The 19,505-nt window shown below is 43.8% G+C and overlaps 1 protein-coding gene across 2 annotated transcripts in view; it reads right to left on the reverse strand.

Moving 5' to 3' along the window:
- The window catches only part of LOC108791575 (voltage-dependent L-type calcium channel subunit alpha-1C-like), a 338,499-nt gene that overhangs the window by 86,401 nt on the left and 232,593 nt on the right, over nt 1-19,505 (reverse strand). For both annotated transcript variants that reach the window (XM_018562093.1, XM_018562095.1), the window contains 5 exons: nt 19,073-19,228; nt 14,649-14,845; nt 13,637-13,740; nt 8,549-8,721; nt 3,317-3,407 (listed from right to left, as the gene is read on the reverse strand). In XM_018562093.1, coding sequence (XP_018417595.1) covers nt 3,317-3,407; nt 8,549-8,721; nt 13,637-13,740; nt 14,649-14,845; nt 19,073-19,228 — 721 coding nt within the window. The remainder of the gene's footprint in view (nt 1-3,316; nt 3,408-8,548; nt 8,722-13,636; nt 13,741-14,648; nt 14,846-19,072; nt 19,229-19,505) is intronic.

A 19,505-nucleotide genomic window follows, 5' to 3' on the forward strand; every position in this document is an offset into this window, starting at 1 on the left:
GCCTATGTCAAAATATAAAGAGGTGAAGCAGGCAAGAACCACCATTAAAGCTTTCTAAAACCCTTCTAGTTTATCCAGATTGTAATTGTTTTTAATTTTCCTCACCAAAACAGAATTTAAATTTAACACTATATAACACTATAACACTAGCAGATTAGCCTGTGGGAGAGTTTGTATATCAGGCTCTATTGCTGCTCAGCATCTGAGAACATCAACGTTTTCGTATATGAAAGAGAACCTGTTACCTCCAAACTTACGCAGGGCCAATTATTGTATTACAGAACGTGACGGGAAAGCCAAAATGTTGTCACCAGAACAGCAATAGAGGGGAAGTCTTCCAATGGGGACGCCTGTTCTGGTGACAACTGCCTAAGGAGGGTACTCCCCCTCAGATTAGAGCCTTGGTTCTCAACTGCTCAACTGACTCCAAAAGTGGGTCGCGACCCCGTGTTCAGTGGGTCACTGCATGCCTTCCACTTTTCTAGGTGATCAGTTCTTGCGCCAAGCAGCTGTTCAAAATATTCTGCCCGGCTAGGGTTGCCACCTGTCCAGGATTCACCCGCACAGTCTGGGTTTAGAATGCTGTGTCCGGGTTTCATGGCAGCAGAAACCCGGACGCAAGATGCCATGCAGACAGGGGCAACCAAAATTAAGGTAGGGGCTATTGGCCCCCCACTGAATATAGTCTCAACTGTGATATTTACATATGAATGGGTGGCACTATTTATATATGAATAAGTCGTGACTCATTCGCCCCCAAAAATGTCCGCACGTCGCTAGAGTGCTCGGGTTTCGCTTGAAAGAAAAGGTGGCAACCCTATGCCCGGCGCCGAGTGTCAGCTTGAGATAGGATGGTGCAATGGCCGCGAGGGAGCTCCATTCATGCATGCATTGCTTACAGCTCCATCACGTGTCCTATAGAGGTACCTGGACCAGAGTGACACCATATTCTGGCTGCCGGCACCATTATAGGGCGTGCAAAGTAGCTGTAAAAGCAATGCATATATGGATAGAGCTCTATCACAGCACAGCAGCCCACACTGGACCCCAGGCTAAGGATTCACTCCAGTTCTGTTAAGGTAGGGAGACTGAGTGGACCTTAAGAAAATAAAATAAAATTCTGGAGTGTGTATGTATGTGTGAGAATGTCTGTGAGTGTGTGAGATTCGTGTCCGTGGTGTACGTCAGTGTTTTTGAGGGCCCTGCACACTAGTACAGTGCCTTAATCACATAGTACCGTGTGAGTGACGCACTGTACCACGTAATCACACCCACTATGCATTCTGGTGTGGGAGGTGTGTTGCATTGCCATTAATTTGAATGGTACCCTAAACGCACTTCCCACCCACAGTTCGTACACCCACACTAGAGCGCGTGGTACCCTAATGCCAGTGCGTTCCTTTGCAGTGCGACTTGGTTCGCGACTTAATGACCAAGAACAAATGTGGGTTCTGAGGTTACACAGGTTGAGAACCACTGGTTTAGACCCCATTCACACCTAGCGACATACCTTTTGCAGCGGATCCGCACGGCCGGGATAGCGCGACTTTCGGGGCGACGTTCCAGCGACGATCCAGCGACGGTAGCGCGACCTTCTCCGTCGGGCTCCATAGAAAAAAGGCAAAATCGCGCAAAATCCGCCGAAAAAAGGGTCCGGTAGAAGCGACTTGCGACCGCGACGCGCGACATGGAGTTAAGACAGCTCCATTGAAAACCATTGGCCGGCGACTTCTCGCAATATCGCGCGGCAAAAATGCGCGATATCGCGGCCGAAATCGCGCGATAATTCGCTACATGTGAACGGGGCCTTAGAGAGATGTTCTATTACTCCTTGTTGTGTCTCCTAGACAGGAAGTGCAGGGAAAGCTACCCAATGAGGTACGACCAGCAAAAAAGAACCCGGTGGTTCCCTGCTCTATCCAAAACCATTAAAAAACAAAAGTTGGCTAAAGTGTATTTCCACTTTTGCAGTCACATTGAGAAAACCCCTGTACATGTTTGTTCCCATTCACACAGCCTGCCTAAAAAAAATGTCTTACCTTTTTAGCTGTTTCTTTGTAGGAGGCCTTTAGGAAGTCTGCAAGATACTCCGAAAAACTTGCGAGTGACTCTGTCCCCTAGACCAAGGGGGACACACTGCATTTCCTCTCATTACCATACAATGCTTCTAAAACTTTAACTTTTTGTTAGGACAGATTCAAATCAAGTTTACAGTAATAATAACTAATAATGAGGTCTGCCAGCACAGTGCAGACAGGGTTAATTATGGTAAACATTAACTCCCCACCACCCTCAAGCCCCCTTCTTGAAATTACAGAGGAGGTAAAAACACTTTTCAAGAGATTTTAAGCAGAGATTTTAAAATAACAAACATAAAACAGATATTATCTCAATATGGCAGCAAAAGTGGAAAGTTTTATAGACTGCAGCTTGTCTAAAAGTCACTGAGATACAGTGTGTGTGTGTGGACTCACTGCCTGCTTTGTACATCGCTGCAGTTCTTTATCATAAGAAAATATGTGGCAATAAATAATAATTGAAGCCCTGCATTCCTTTCTAGCAGGTCTGAGCCTTAAAATAATATATATGAGGCCCTGCATCCCCTGCCATCCTTCCAGTGTAAGCTGTGCCTGTCACTAGATGGTGCTGTTCACATACCAAGCACAGGATTAGCAGCACCAATAGGACGCGCTGTTGCAACAGAGGTGCTGAGGATGCCAGAACTTATCTCTCTTCTTCTTTCAGCATAAAAAACTATGAAAAATATATTTCCACTTATATTTAACACAGTCGTGCAATGATGTACTGCACTTTTAGCTGAATGTGGAGGTGTTTTTAAAAGGCATTAAAGTGTTTAAAAATGCCAATCTTCTTTAATGGTTTGGAAGGCAGGGTTTGTCTGGTATAGAGGGTGGAGCTTATTATCATCCACCTAAAACGTCCTAGAATTTTTTATAATAAATGAACAAAATAAAAGGCAGTGCCTACCTTTTCCCACTCTCCTCCAGTACAGCGCAGCATTTTCTCCAACTCTACAGTTGTGCTGGATATGCAGTGACACTCCCACAACTTTCAGTGCACACGCTATAGGCTGAACAGCACACAGGCCTTGCGCTGAGCCGGGTTCAGCCAGATAAATTCATTTGCTGTGTGTTCCCATGTAGGGAAATTGCATACGTGAAGAGCAAACCGTGCAAATGGAATTAGGAACTAACTAACGCTTGAAGGTTCACACAATATGATTAGCATCAGGCAAGTCCCGTCTGTACAAACACTTTATTGTAACTAGACATTTAAAACTATACATATTACTCACGCCAACCGGACTCCGCAGCCCTCCTCATCCACATCGCCACTGCCTACGTTGTCGGTGTTCACAGACTCAGTCTCACTGGTCGGCATGCTCACTGAAAGGAAGAGATCCGATATATAAATACGTCTTCAGGGCATAAAATGAATACAATTAAAACAATGATAACACTTTTACAGGGAATGTATAGATATCTATCAGGGTGATTCACTAAAGGGTGAAGAGTTTGGAGAAGTGATCAATCTAGGACAACATGGCTGAACTGGGAAGTGAGCTGAATTGGAGAATGTTTCAAGATCAGCTATGTTGGCCTAGATTGTTCACTTCTCCTGCCTTCTCCAAACTCTTCACCCTTCTGTGAATAAGCCTGTATATTTTCTACAGCTGTAACACATGGTCACATGGTGATGAATTTAAATAATCATATCTGTGTTTCCACTTTCCTCCTTACTAGGTTGAATGGACTCCACTAGAGCTCTGAAGGTATGCTTTTGTATCTGGCACCAAGCTGTCAGTTGCAGATCCTGTAAGTCCCATAAGTTGCAAGGTGGGGCCTCCATGGATCGGACTTGTTTTTCCAGTACATCCCACAGATGCTCGATTGGATTGACATCGGGAGAATTTGTAGACCAAGTCATCACTCAGACTCATTGCTGTGTTCCTCAAACCATTCTTGAACCATTTTTGCAGTGTGGCAGGGCGCATTATCCCGCTAAAAGAGTCCACTGCCATTGGGGAGTATCTTTTCCATGGAGGGGTGTACTTGATCAGTAACAATGTTTAGGTTTACGTGTCAACGTAACATCCACATGAATGGCAGGTCCCATGGTTTCTCAGCAGAACATTGCCCAGGGCTTCACACTGTCTCCACCAGCTTGTCTTCTTCATATAGTGCATCCTGGTGCCATCTCTTCCCCAGGTAAGTGACACACATGTACCCAGCCATCCACATGATATAAGAGAAAATGTGATTGATCTGATCAGGCCCCCTTTTTCCATTGCTTCATGGTCCAGTTTTGATGCTCATATGCATATTGTAGATGCTTTTGGGGGTGGACACGGGTCAGCATGGGCCCCCTGACTGGTCTGCAGCTACATAGCCCCATACACAACAAACTGCGATGTACTGTGTGTTCAGACACTTTTCTATAGGAGCCAGCATGAACCTTTTCAGCAATTTGAACTCCAGTAGCTCTTCTATTGGATCGGACTACACATACCAGCCTTCTCTCCCCATTTACATCAATTAACCTTTGCCACCCATGGCCCTACCGGTTTTCCTTTCTTGGACCACTTTTGGTCGGTCTTGACCCCTGCAGACCGGGAATATCCCACAAGAGCTGCAGTTTTGGAGTTGCTCTGACCCAGTCCTCTATACATCACAATTTGGCCCTTGTCAAAGTCACTGGAATCCATACACTTGTCATTTTTTTCTGCTTCCAACACATCAAATTCAGGGACAAAATGTTCACATGCTGCCTAATATATCCCCCCACAGAGATAATAAATGTTATTCACTTCACCTCTCAGTGGTCATAATGTTATGGCCGATCGGTGTAGCAGCCAATCAGAATGTCCTATTCAATTTTAAACCTGCCCCAAGGCTGTAATGAGGATCGCTGCCGTGGGCATCACAGACAGTTCTCAATTCAGACGCTTGGATAAACATGGCCCCCTGTCTGGCAGGAGATGATCAGTCTGTGTCGCACTGCCCCGGCGCTCAGACGAGCCCATGCAGGATGCCTTCCAGGGCTGGATTTTCCACATAATCTTGTTAAATTTAGCGGAGAATTATTTTACGCTCCAGCGGATGCCAATAAAGGACGGGAGACGGAGCCTGAGAGAATTCGCATGCGGCACTCGACTCGTGTCTGCCCTCCTTCCCCGGACAAATGTCTCAGTCCATTAGGGGCGAGATATGTTTAGATCACAGAGTCAAGCAGGTTGTCCGTTTTGTGTCATTGGAGGGAGAGGTCAGGCCGTAAATCACAATGATGACACAAATGGAGGGATGCGGGACAAACGCCAACCGCCACCTCCTGCTGCCGATTCATCTTTATCTTGTCTGATAAGTCCTTAAAGGGACCATTGTAAGATATTTGTATTCATTTTTTTTTTACAGTGTATCTATATCCAAGAACCAAAATGTAATATATTGCAGCTTGCTAGTTCTTTGATATGGTGGCTGCATTACTTTTCTTTTTCAGGTGTTGACGCGCATTTACATGCATATGTGTTTAGATGCATCTGGTAACACATCCTAGCATCAAAAAGCGTTTACATGTGTTTCAAAGTTAAAATCTGTTCCTAGAAGCACTTGACTTCTATTTTTTGAAAACGCAGATAAACTGACTGCAGATAAACGCATCTAGATGCAAAGTGTGAATATACCCATTGAAACTCATTAGATGGGTTTACAAAAGCTTTTTAAATGCATATAAAACTATCTAATCGCACATAACTTGAATTGAAGCCTAACACAATTCCTGTCCTAAGGTGACAACACACGATTACTGTGCCGTATCTAAGGAAGATCGGCATTGTCACCTAGAACATGACTACAAAACACCTCCCCTCCATAACATGTAGTCCACAAAGGAGAACTGGGCAGGGATGATAGCACTGCAGAGTTACAGGAGCTCAGAAGAAACAGATTTAACAAAACAATGGTATATTCAACAGACCAAATAATAGCAAATAGCAGTTGTTAGGGTTTACATTCACTGAATGTTTAATAATGTATTTTCTATCAAGCAAATATGAAATATTACACGTTAACATTCATAATTCAGCATTTTGCAGGCAACCTCTACATCTGTGCTGTGAAGCAGACCTGTACAGAAGGAGAGATCAGATTATACAGTCTGCTGAATGACTCAGAGGAGGGACATGCCCCATCCCTCTCTCCTAGCAGAGACAGGATCAGCTACACTAGCCTTTTATACACAAGCTGTCAACAAGCACCCAGGCAGTGCTGGGATGTCTTATTACTTTGTCACGGGTCTGTCCTATGTTAATAATGTTTATATGTAGAAACAAAGATGTTCTCCAAACAATTGAAAAAAAAATTATAAATAGTTTGCAGATTTGTAAACACTAAAAAATAACTATGTTAACAATGAAACCTTAAAGCGGAGCTTTACCCATATCTTTAAAATGACAACAAACACACCTTTAGTAATGACAATCTATATACACATACTTCTAGATGATTGCCGGCTTTGTATTCTTTGCATTCCTTATTTCTCTTTTCTTCCCCGGTCTTCTGACAATGGTCATGATTACTAAGGGCAGATTACAAGCTCTCCTTTTACTTCCTGGATTTCTGGCACATGTGACTAGGACATGTGACCATGCACATCATCTCAGGGGAGGAAAATGCCCTTCCCTGAGATCTCATAAGACTACAGATGAGATTTCCCAGCAATGCTCTGCTGATGACAAGGCAATCCCAGTGTGCATTGCTTTGGCAATCTGAAATCATTTTGCCCTTTCAAAGCAGGAAGTGAATGCTCTGCAAGTGTAAGTATTTCACGATCACAGCATTGTACACCTGACATGTCTATGTTATTATTAATCATCGTACATAGAGGGATGCATTGGTAGAATTTTATTTTTAAGTGTAAAGGTCTGCTTTAAGGGCCCATTTACACTTCTGCATCATGGTTGTGTGTGTTAAGGGGTTAACTCATGCAATGTGTTACAACTCATGTAAAATGCACTGGTGCATTGCAATGCCTTTCATTTTGAATGGCACCCCAACACACTAAGGCAATGCATTGGTGTTATAGCATGCCACAATGGGCAGTGGTGCATTGCATTAGCATGTTAGGGTGCGTTGGCAGCCCATTCATTTTGGTTTCAATGTTTTTATTCATTTTCAAAGAACGATAAAGAGTGTTATAGTACAAAACGTGCAGTCATGGGGCACGACACTGTTACAGGACTGGAATCAGAAAGAGAGCGCAACACAGCACATAATGACATAAGGTAGCATGAAAGGAATATCAAAATGATTGCAAACTTCATAACATTTTCTCGGTAAGAAATAGTGCAAATGGTACCATCTGGGATGCTATCACTCAATTGAACATTACAGGCTATTGTCGGTGATGCCATAGACATAAAGAAAAAAGATTCCTATGTTAATGCACAGTGGTGAAAGAAATGTTCAGGAGAATCCATCCGTAAGTACTAATGAAAGATAATTGGCAACGGTCCTGTACCATATGGGTAATGGGCCAACTAAGGGTTGAAGTGCAAAATACATTGTCGAGTAAACAATAGGAGTCAAGAAACAAAGGGGGGCTAAGGAGATACGAAAACAATAAAGAGAGAAGCCCCCCACCATGTGGAGTAAGGGGGGAGATGATGGGTGGCAAACATCCCCATCGCTGACCCTACAATGTGTCCGGATTGAGGTCTGGGTGATAAAGGCGAAGCCAAGGCATCCAAATTTGCAAGAAGCGTTTGTGTTTGTCAGATAATATGCTCGTGAAGCGTTCATTAATCATAGTCGCGTCAACCTTTAGTTTAACCGCTCTAAAAGGGATCAACTGCCTTTTCCAGATACCAAAGATGATCAATTGAGCAGCTTGTACAATAAAATGTGCAAGACTGCACTGGGGTCTGGAGAGATCAGCTAAGTTACCATGCAAAAGAGCTGTCCAGGGGGTTTTCGGGATACGCTTATGAAATAGTATTTGCAACAATTTAAATATCCGGGACCAAAAGGAGGAAACAAATGGGCAGCCCATTCATTTCAACAGACTGGTTTAAAGCAAAGCACCTAAGCACGTTAACAAGCGCCCTTAACACACTGCAAAGAAGTATAGTAAATGGGCCCTGATACTTTCCCTTTTTTTGTTTTTTTGTTTTTTTTTCTGATTGTGTCCTCACTGGACAAATCTTTTTCTCTTTTCTCATTTCCTTTGTGCGATGGGAAATCTAAAATGTTACAGTTGCCCCAGAAACAGGAAGTAAATAGAAATCATCCTATAGGACACTTATTTAGGTGCCATTTGTCTAAGGGTGGATTTCCCCTCATTGTGGAGACTCTCATTTCCTGTGGTGTCTCCAGGATAGGAAGTGAGGGGAAACTCTCTCCAAAGGGGCACACACAACAGAAAACACACCTGACCTGCACACATGAACAGATGCCAATAGCCACTTTTACTACTCATACATTTGAGGTGTAATAATTAGGGTGTCACCAAAGCTACAGGAAGAAAGACTCACTGTTCCGTGGCTTGTCCTCATCTATGTCCTCGTCTTCATTCTCGGGATCGATGTCCTCGGCCTGCGTGATCCAGTCTAGATATCCCTTCAGGTCTTCTTCCAGCTGTTGCTTCTCTCTTAATTTCTGGAAGTCACCCCGAGCCTTGGCCTTCTCTCGCTCCTTGGAAAACTCTCTGATGAGGCAGAGAACGGTTAAATACAGGAAAAGCAATAGTCCAAAAACACCAAAAAACAGGAGCATGGGACAAGGTAAAGCTTTGTCTCCATCTATAGATACCAGGGAGAAGCAGAGACTACACAGAGGTCAAATGTACGTACAATGAAACTTTGATCATTTGTTACACTGTATAGGTATACGTAAAATCCTGTTTTTTCATCCTTCCCTCCATCTTAGTGCAGCTGATCTCTTCCAGCCTCTTTCAACCACTTCATGCCTACCTGCTCTCGGTCCAGTGTCAGCTGCCCATCATCGCTCAGGACTGGCTTCACAATGGGGCCATGCCTGCACATTGTGTGTCACTACTTTTAGTCTCCACTAGGTGGAGGCATTCTGAATTGAGAAAGCTGGTCGGATGTCCAGTGAAACGTCTTCAAGAAAAATACAGCAAGTCCAGTTGCCTTGACTTATTTTTTACAGATATAACATGACCTGGATGAATGAGAACCTTCACGGACACCTTCATGGTAACATCACCAGGGATTATTTTAATGAAAGACGCGGTTTCACAAAAAATGTTAACTTTTAAATTGACATTAACATGTCAAAGCTTATTTGAAAGCTTAGTGAATGGGCTTAGATATACCTTAAACCAGGGGTAGGCAACCTCTGCACTCCAGCTGCATCATCCCATCATGCTTCTGTCTCTGGGAGTCATGCCTATGGCAGTCAGAGTCTTGCAATGCTTCATGGAACTTGTAGTTCTACAACAGCTGGAGTACCAAGGTAGCCTACCCGTGCCTTAAATGATGGGTGGCATTTTCCTACTGTGGAGGGCTAACTCTGTCTACAATATGTGCTTCCTTTTATATTAACTTCCATTTACAATCTATGCCACACCTACAACTACATAAATTTCCCGCCCATGCAGAGCATGCCCTGTGTCGCAAGGTCACACCCTAGAGCTTCAACAGAGAGGATTTCTTTGCCTTAAAAAGACTGAAAGATTATTGGGAGAAGAATGGAGGTGCATACAGTATATCATAATAACACCTATGAATACTCGCTATTCAGTTCTGTAATTAGGCTGGGGGAGATAAATTAATATGGAATTCAGGAGCCAGTCTATCCAATCCAAGAGCCAGCAGGATTTTGTTTTAGGAGCATGCTCCATTGACAACAACTAGAGAAAGCCTCAAAAGTTGGGCACCAGCTTTCATTTTTAATGAGCATTGTCTACCAGGCTCCTGGGATTTATCCAGCCCTGCATTAAAGGAGAACTATGAGGTGAGTGCTTTTCACTCACCTCATAGTTCTAGCCGACCTGTGACAATGAGACTGTCACAGGTCGGCTCAGTAGATCGGGAGGTCGGCGAACACATACTGGCGCTCACTTACCTCTCGATCCTGTCACGGCTCTCTGCCGTGACAGGGGAGGGGCTGGATTCCCCCCTCCCCGCTCCGATCCGCCAGCACTGACTGGTGGAACAGACGGGGGAGGGGGCGGGTACAGCTGGCTCTGCCTCTGTCCCTTACGCAGCTGGGCGGATCCAGACATAATTGTCGGGATCCGCTTCCGCTGCGGCGTCTCAGTATACTGCGAGCTGTAGCTCGCGGTATACTGAGCTTAGGGTGACGGGAGGACGCTAGTTTGTGTCCTCTCGTTACCCTAAGGAGAACTATGGGGAAAAGCCTTAACCCCATAGTTCTCCTTTAAGCCTTATCAGTCAAGTATCTGTACAATATATGAATTTCCACCCATCTCAAGGTGTGTCAATGTGATGTGTCACCTTACTTCCTGTTTCTGTTTCAAGGGTAGAAAACAAAAGCTAAAAAGACTGCATTACAATAAAATAATTTACAATAGATAATATAAGATAATATAAGATTCCACCTGGGATCGGAATATTCATTGGTACTAGGACAAACCCCAAAGGTGCTACATAGAAAAATTTTCTTCACACCCCAGAAAGACATAAAGAATAGTTCTGACAACCGCACTGTACATAATATAATAATAATAACTTATAGGTTCAGTGGCACAGATGTTTCAGTTATGGAATGTAAATAGTAACCGTTATATGTTGGCTCGGTAAGAACCCAACAAGGGGACCATTTTCCTTCAAGAAGAGATCAAGGTTTCCCAAAGGTCTCCTGGACAAAAAAGATTTTCAAAACCTTTTAAATTTTTCTAAAAAGTTCAAGGGAATTTTCCTTGAATAATCCCGCGTGATCTCAGAGAAATCAGCCTCGGTTTCCACAAGCGGCTGTTTGTGCTTTACAAAATGTCAAATTGCGATCAAAGCAGAAGAAGAGCGAGACAAAGGTTGGCGGCAGCAGAGGGGCGCAGATTCCGGAGCAGAATATCAATGTCGGCACTGTGTGAGGCTGGGTGTTACTTTTTATGGCTTTAGAGGGAATGTCATGTTCATCTCACGGTCCTTCAGATGAAAAGGCTGCAGGGCCCGCAGACTCCTCTCTGCTCATGAGACCTGTCAGGAGGAGTCACGGGAGCCTTTTATGGATCGCTGGAGGTCAGAGGAGGACAAATGGATGAGGCAGAGATTGCCACTAAAGATGGTCAAAAAGAGAAAGTTAAAGTGGACTTCTACTCACTACTTCTACTACTGTCACAACCTGAGAATGACCGGCGGATCTTGAGATATCGGCAGCTGAAGTTAAATGCTTTTTAATATTTGTGAAAGTTGTGTTTGGTTTCATCCCCTCCTAAATCTCTCTATTGGCTCCTTTATCTCTGGTGGGCAACCATGGCAGGGACGCCTAGGATCACATGATCTCTGCTGAATGGGAAAGTCACACTTCAGACTGACTAGTCCAGCAGGATTGAAGCACAGTTTTACAAAGATTTTCCTCTCTTTGGAGGGATTTCTTCTCACTTCCTGTTGTGTTTATCAGAGAGTAGGTGAAGGGAAAACTACCTTATGGGACACAGATGGCACAAAAAAGTTTGCAGGGGTCATAACCCTCACTTTAAAAAAAATGCTTTAATTTCTACTGATTTCCTTTTTACCTCACTTTAGAGAGGCTAACTTCCTGTTGTGTCTTTGGGGCAGGAAATTAATAATAATCTACAGACAACAACAAAAAACTAACTAGGGTTTCAACCCTTCCCTACCCTATTCATCAGTAAAAAAAAAGTTTGGACTATGGATACACTTTGAAAGAAAACTAAAGCCAAACATTTTCTTTCGCTTTAATCCTAATTTGGGTGAAAGGAGTACGTTTACCAATGTCCTCCTGTGACCCAAAGTCAGCATCTAGTGGGCAGCTGCCTGCTAATTGCCGACAGCACACAGCCGCTCTGCAGCAGGGAAAGGTCTTGACAATTTTGTCGGGGTCCACCCCACTGCCTGATTGACAGCTGGCTCTGCCTCTCTGGAGTCAGAGCCAACTGTGCCCGCCCCCTCCCCTGTCTGTCCCACCAATGAGTGCTGGAGGAACAGAGAGGGAAGGGGGAATCCCTGCGGGGAGCGGTGACTGACAGTCACTGCTCTCTGCAGGGAGATGAACGTGAGTTGAGGGATCAGCAGTTCCCGAGCTATAGAGTCGGTGTAGAGTGTCCCACACCAGCTCTAAGAATTGGGAACAGTACATTTTACTCTCCAAAAACGTCTTCTTAAATGACTATCAGTTTCCTTTTAAGCTAGCCAGTACAAGAGTAAGAGAGGAAATCAGAGGCAACCCCGGGGTATTCCCTTAAACCATACAGAGGCAGCGTACTGTATGAACGATATACAGAAAACTCCACCTACCACGCCAGACGCAGTAGTACAACAAATCATATATAACGCATAGCGCCTTAAAATCACAACGCAGATTGCGATCTGCCTGCCCAACATCCTCTTTCCCTACATTCCTTCAGCGTTACGAAATGAAAGTGTCAGGTTATCAGGCAATCTTTTCTCGCTTCCCCTGTTGTCACTTGAGCGAGCGAGCGACACGCTGCGTGCAGCATTATCAGCAATAAACATTTTTATTCAAGGTATTATTTGTGAGATGAAAAGGCTGCAATTGTATCTGCCGGAAGATAAAGGAATCGTGGCTCTTGGCGGCAGCTGTTTACGGAGATCATGAATAAAGCTCAGGATTTCAAGTGCTCGCGTCTTCGTCATCGAGCCTGTAATTTGCAGTCTGCTAAAAATGGCAAGAGCGTGCGGCGAGGGCTCCGGCCGGGACTGGAGGAAAGCAAAGTGCAGACAAGGAAATTCTCTGCTTACATAGAAAAAGAGTAAGCCACGGCAATGCCTACGATTGTTTAAAGAAGCTAAGGTGACAACGTCCGATCTCTAAGACTTTTGCTGACAACTTCAACCCACTGGTAACTTACTAGGAACTGCCCTGAGCCAAACTGCTTCAAGGCTCTTTGCGTTCGCCAACTACCAGAATGAACACCAACCAAGTTCTCAAAACGAAAGGACAAGTGATTCATATTTATTTCTCCGCTCTGCTGGGTTGTATTTAATTGTATCCAGAGAGCAGCATTGTGTCATCTCTAACAGCAATGTAGGTATAGAGTATAGAGAGACATGGCTGAAAAGCACAGGAGTGAGCAAGAAGGAAATTATGAATATAACTGATGCTGTAAGAGATGGAAAGAACATAGTAGAAATATACACACACATATACACAAGTGGCTGATTTATAAATGTTCTGCCCAGTGTACAGCCTGGTGAATGCCATTTGCACAGAAATGCTGCCACGAGATGGCGATGGTGAGCACAGGAATTTTTCTATGCTCCTTGGCTCCATCTAGTGGCACTTGTGCTCTGGGAACAACATTCGCCAAGCTATACACTGGGCGGAACATTTATAAATCAGTTCCTTTTTTTAAGTGACAATTAACAACATTTCAATAAATAAAAAATAAAAAAGTAGGACATTCACCCAAAAAAGGAACTAGATTGTCTTACCCGCTCAACACACCAAGAACCAGGTTCAGAACGAAAAAGGACCCAAAGATGACAAGGCTGACGAAGTACACGCAGGGCAGTTCGTATCCCATGGCGTCCTGCATCTAAACACAATTACAGAGGTGGAATTAAATGATAGGCAAAAGAAGACTTCTTATGCTCGGGGATCGTGTACATCGTTATGTGAGCACTATGGGTCAGCCTGGTTAGTTTTTGGTGAGGAGTTCGAGAAGGACAAGTGTGATCCTGCGGCATCCCTGACTCTCCCTATGTTATAAAGTGTCCACTATAGCCATCAGCCTTCTTACGGCTCCATTTATATACATTTTGCATTGCTATATAAATCCCAATACTCATCAGCGCCACCTAGGGGCGCCAGTGATGCAAGAACAGCATACGCCTGGCGGAATATTTATAAATGAAGCCCTTAATCTAAATCCCTAAATAATGCCCTAGGTCCCCACAGTACCTTACCCTATGCCAAAACCTGACCCTTACACTTACATTTCATCTCTAGCCCAAACTTTTTAGTGGGAAAAGTTGGAACCCATTTCTGTTTTTACTGAATGCAAGACAAATCCAGAACTGCTTATATTTTTCTTTACACTGGTAATCGGGGACTGATGCAAAGAAAAAAGTGCCTAAATCTAACGTGGTATCAGCTTCTAAGCAGTTCCTGTACAGCAGAGCTCAGACTAGGGGAAGGAGAAGCAGCACAATGAGTTGTGCTGCAGAGCAAGGAGCATGCTCATAGGAACAAAGATGTGCTCATCCTTCTACTGCTACTTCCTTTATGTCTATTTACTGGCTGAAGGACAAAACCTCCGTGCTGTGTGACACAGTAGTATAAATTGCAGGACTGGAAGGACAGAAATACAAAAACAAATTGGCAGGTAAAACAGCTAACATATATTTGTTTCATTTGTGTATTTAACTGCTTGCCTGGAATTCAATTTTATTTTTAGTGTCTCAGGAGCCATTTTGGCTATATCCAGAAACGTCCGTCACTCACCCAGTAGAGCACGTCCGTCCAGCCCTCCATGGTAATGCATTGAAAGACGGTGAGCATGGCGAATGCAAAGTTGTCAAAATTGGTGATCCCATGCTTGGGCCCATCCCAGCCGGACTCGCAGATGGTCTCGTTGGGACAGTGGCGTCCATTATTGCTAATGAGGGCGCAGGGCGAGGGCTCCTCCTCTGCAGGGACATCTGAATGGAGACAGAAGTCAACAGTAAGTGTGACCGTTCAGAACGTTCCCGGTGAAGATTGTGATACAGTCACTGTGGTTGCGTTATTTTCAGGCCACATGAAACTGCTTCAAAATGACATTTTCTATTCACAAATTTGAAGGCCCCATTGAACCAAATAGGTCTGGATGAGTCTACTGGGCCTCATGGATGAATAAAACCATGGTATCCCCATTCAAAATGAATTGATTCTCAGAACCAACAAAGTCCCAACAAGCTTGATGGTTATTAGTTATTTATTATTTACCAGAGCCTTGCATGTGACATCGGCTATAACCACTGAGGCCAATTACCAAGGGAACATAGAACTGCGTCACCATCTGTGTAAAGCAGATTGAGTTGGTTTAGAGATGGTCATTAGAAGGATTTAGACTCCTCAAATGATCGGCTACTTAACCATGTTTGGGTAGACAGATCTCCTGAGCTCCCTTACTCTTGGCCTTCTTGTGGCTGCTGGGGGAAGACCAGCCAAAACGTACTTGGTTAGTTCATCCAAAATATCAGAAAAAAACTCTGCCTTTAAATATACTTTGAAAGTCCACACCACTCAGATGGGACCTTCATGGAAATGCATACAGTTGACATGGTCTACTAATCCAGGACTATTATTCTAGTGGGTACACCCAGGTATCTTGCTTGGTATGAAATAGCTGTTAACCTTGGAGGGTTATTAGTTTGCATTGTGGCCTAACAGTGCCGGGGTTCTAGGACCAAATTCTAATAGGGACAACCTACATACCGTATATCATATGTTTGCATGGGCTTCCCCCAGGTGCTACGGTGACCTCCAACACATTCTAGTGAGTTAGCTGGCTTTAACCCAAATAGGTCTAGAGGGTATAGAACATGTGCATCTGTATGTCTGTCATAGGGACATTATATAGGTTCATGGTTTCTAATACACAATAAGGCAGTGTGGGATTTGTCAGTGCTCTTTAAAGGGTCAGTCAACTGAAAACTTGACTTATAGGTGGGGGGCTGAGTAAGCACCTAATTTCTTAAATACTTTGTATACCCCAAAAATAGGGTCTCTCTTCTATAATTCCCTGTTCTGTTCCTGTCCACCCATGAGTTTGGGGTACCTCTGGCCACCTTGGTATGTTCCAGCTCCTTCTGTAAGATAATATATTACAAATAAAAGTCCACCAGGGATGGTGGGAGCCCAATATAAGTGGCACATTAAGTAAGCAGACCCGGGAACTTAGCTCAGGGATGGTGGGAACCCCTCATAATGGGTTCAGCAGATGTGCAGACCCAGAAATTCAGCTCAGGCATGGTGGGAGCCCCTCATAATGGGCACAGCAGGTGTGCAGGCCCGGTGGGCACAGCCCAGTGATGGTGGGAACCTCTTATAATGGACACAGCTGGTGGGCAGACCCAGGAACTCAGCCCAGGGCTGGTGGGAACCCCTCATAATGGGCACAGCAGGTGTATAGACCCGGGAACTCAGCACAGGGAAGGTGGAAACGTCTCATTACTGGCACAGCAGATGTACAGTCCCAGCAAGACAGACCAGAGGTCTCATCTACAAACTCCCACATATATAGAAGAGACTGTCAAGGGGTTTAAATCGCCAGCATCTACTGAACACTGAAATACTAGTTTTCAGTGGACTATCCCTTCAATAATTGAAAGTCTTGGCATACAGCTGGTATAAATCTTACTGCAACAGAAGAGCTTAGGGGATATCACTAAAGGATTCTGAAGAATGACTTAATTAGGGAGTCAGGAGAAATGTCAACACTAGTGGAATATAATAGGCCTCTGTGAACAGAAATATCTTCAAGGAGGACGACTATTCAAGTATTCAGTAATAGTGGGCAGTCTGAGAGGTAGAGTAAGGAAGAAAAGTCTTTGATATAGGAGATGGTAACCAGGGAGAACAGGAAGAGCAGATCAATTGTTTGTTAAGGTTTATGGAAACCCTAACAATGAACTATTTACTCCCTTTTGATCTGTTAAATATACCATTGTTATACTGTATCTGTTGTTCTATAAGTGCAAAAACTGATTGCTGAAATCATGTGCGCTGATAACTTCCTGTGCTCCCTGCCTGTGCTGCACTCTTATCATCGCTCTTGGCTTTCTTTGTGGACTACAAAACACCTCCCAATGTGTCATGGAGATGAGGAGATAGGGAGCTGTTCTGTAGCTATATCCTAGAGTGACAACCCTACTTCTCCACAAATTAAGTACAATGAGCGAATGTGGTCACAGTAGGAGTAAGTGTGAAAATAAAGGAAAACAAAGGAAAATAAAGGAAAAATGAACTAATGCCGCCATCATATCTAAGGACTGGTAAGCTGCAGCATATTAGGGTTAGATACACGTTAATATTTATGTCCCCAGCTAAGCTCTGTATGCATTAAGGGGCTCAGTAATCGGTACAGATGTACATTAATCAGTTACAGCGTTCCCAAATCTCCCATTTCTCATGGAATAAGCTCTACTTGGAATACACATAATTTCGCCCTGATCCTCAGGCTAGGAAACGGATATTACGTATTGCCATGCAGCGACAGCATTTTAATCAGCTCGGCAAGCGAATGAAGTGGCAGGTTCACTCCCATGAGAGCTGATAATGGAATGTTTATTTTCCCAGAATTCCCCGGTGACCAAATTAATATCTGATCCCCTGGAGGCGATCGCTGTGGAGTCCAGGCCCGGTCACAGCTTTGGGATGTTCCATTAACACGTCGGTTATTTAATTGTCACAAAACAGCAACGTCCCCCAGGATGAGGATGACGCTGCTCGGCTGTGCTGGGTAGAAAGTAGCTGCAGAATTGGTCTGATCTTGTAAAGCAGAAATGACACATAGCAGACCATTCCAATGTGCTCACATTATATTTAGACATTTACCTGAAACGTCTACCATTTGATCTAAAGCCAAAACGTTATTTTTTTTTAAATTGTTTTTGATGGAGTGAGAAGGGTTAACTGGAAGAAAAAGTGATAGGAGAGCCACATTTTAATGTTGCCACTGGGACAGGAAGTGAAGTTGAACGGGGACCTTACGGACTCAGACTGGTCCACCACCTATCATTACACTCACAAATCATCTGTCTCCTCATATGCTCAGGAAAAAAAAACTACAAAATCCTTACCAGATGGTACAGAGACCCGGTCTCCCTACATCGGATCTTCCCTTCTTCTCCAGAGACCTGCTGGCGGTGCAATGAGGTAAGGGGCACATACCTCCATATATGGTGGACGTGTCCTATGATTTACTCGTTTTGACAAAAAATATTCAAGATCTACAACCATTTATATGGAGACACCCTAGTACCCTCACCAGCTGTAGTATTACTGTCACTCCTGCCGGGATCCCGGAAGACTCAAAAAAACATGATACTTAGACATATTCTGTCCGCAGCTAGGCAGGTAATTCCCTTAAATTGGAAAAAATCTAGTATCTCCGCCCCTTTCCCAATGGGTTAGCCACGTCAACTATATAATGCTTATGGAGGAACTAATGGCGACTGATGCTAATGCCTTTCCTAAGTTCATGTCCCAATGGAGAGTGCGGATTCACTTTTCCTCCTCCACTGACCTACAGTCCTACCTCTAAAACACTACCCTGGCGGTGACTTGGACGCCTCAAATCACGATACACAACCTCAGTTCACGAACCGTGACCCCCCTTCCCCCTAATCCCCTCTCTCTTTCATCCGAATTTCCCTCCTCTTTCCGAATTTCCCTCCTCTATCAGCTCTCCTCTCTCTGTTTCCCTCCCTTTCTACAACTTTCCTAACATATCAGGATGTTTAAAATGTTTGTTCGGAGAAGGTATTAAGCAGTGCTGACAAGGGCTACAATATCTGGACACGCAATCTCAATTCCCACCGGAATTATACTGTGGATATAGTCATAGTGGTGATGATCCTTTCTACATTGAATTATGCATAACCCAGAAATGCCTTAGCTTTACATATCGTGTAACCAAATATAAGTCGCCCTAGACACCGACCCTTGAATGTCCATGCCAGACCGCCAATGTTCAATTCACATACTCATGTATCCTGTACTTTTTATACCCTTCTTGAGTTTCAATACTGAATGTTATGAAACCTGTTTAAAAAATGCTAATAAAAACTGATTCAACACTAAAACTAAAAAAAAAAGTGTTGGCTTTAGATACACTTGATATCCTTTTACAATTTGATGTATCGGATGAAAAGTTGGTCCACCTTTGTTAGCCAGGAAGTAGCAGGTTTTATGCATCTTGCCCATGAACAGCTCCAGCCCGATAATGGCGTAGATGATAATGACGAACAGCACCAACAGGGCGATGTGCAGCAGCGGCACCATGGCCTTAATGATAGAATTTAGCACCACCTGAAGACCTGTAAACACACAACGCATATGTCAAAACCACAAAACTTTATTTATGTGCAAGCAAAAGTCATCTGATTGAAATTACATCAGCTAATCAAAGTTGGCGAATAATTGAAAATGGCACAATTGACAAATCTTTGTGTCATTTTATGCTGTATTTGCTAATGGCAACTTTCCATGAAAACAGAACGCCAGCTTTTTGGCACAAGCATTGTGCAGCACTAATAACAGGAAATAGCTGTCTGTCTGTGTGTGTGTGTGTATATATATATATATATATATATA

Source organism: Nanorana parkeri, unplaced genomic scaffold (assembly GCF_000935625.1).
Source record: "Nanorana parkeri isolate BGI_ZX_2015 unplaced genomic scaffold, ASM93562v1 scaffold560, whole genome shotgun sequence".
Lineage (NCBI taxonomy): Eukaryota > Metazoa > Chordata > Amphibia > Anura > Dicroglossidae > Nanorana > Nanorana parkeri.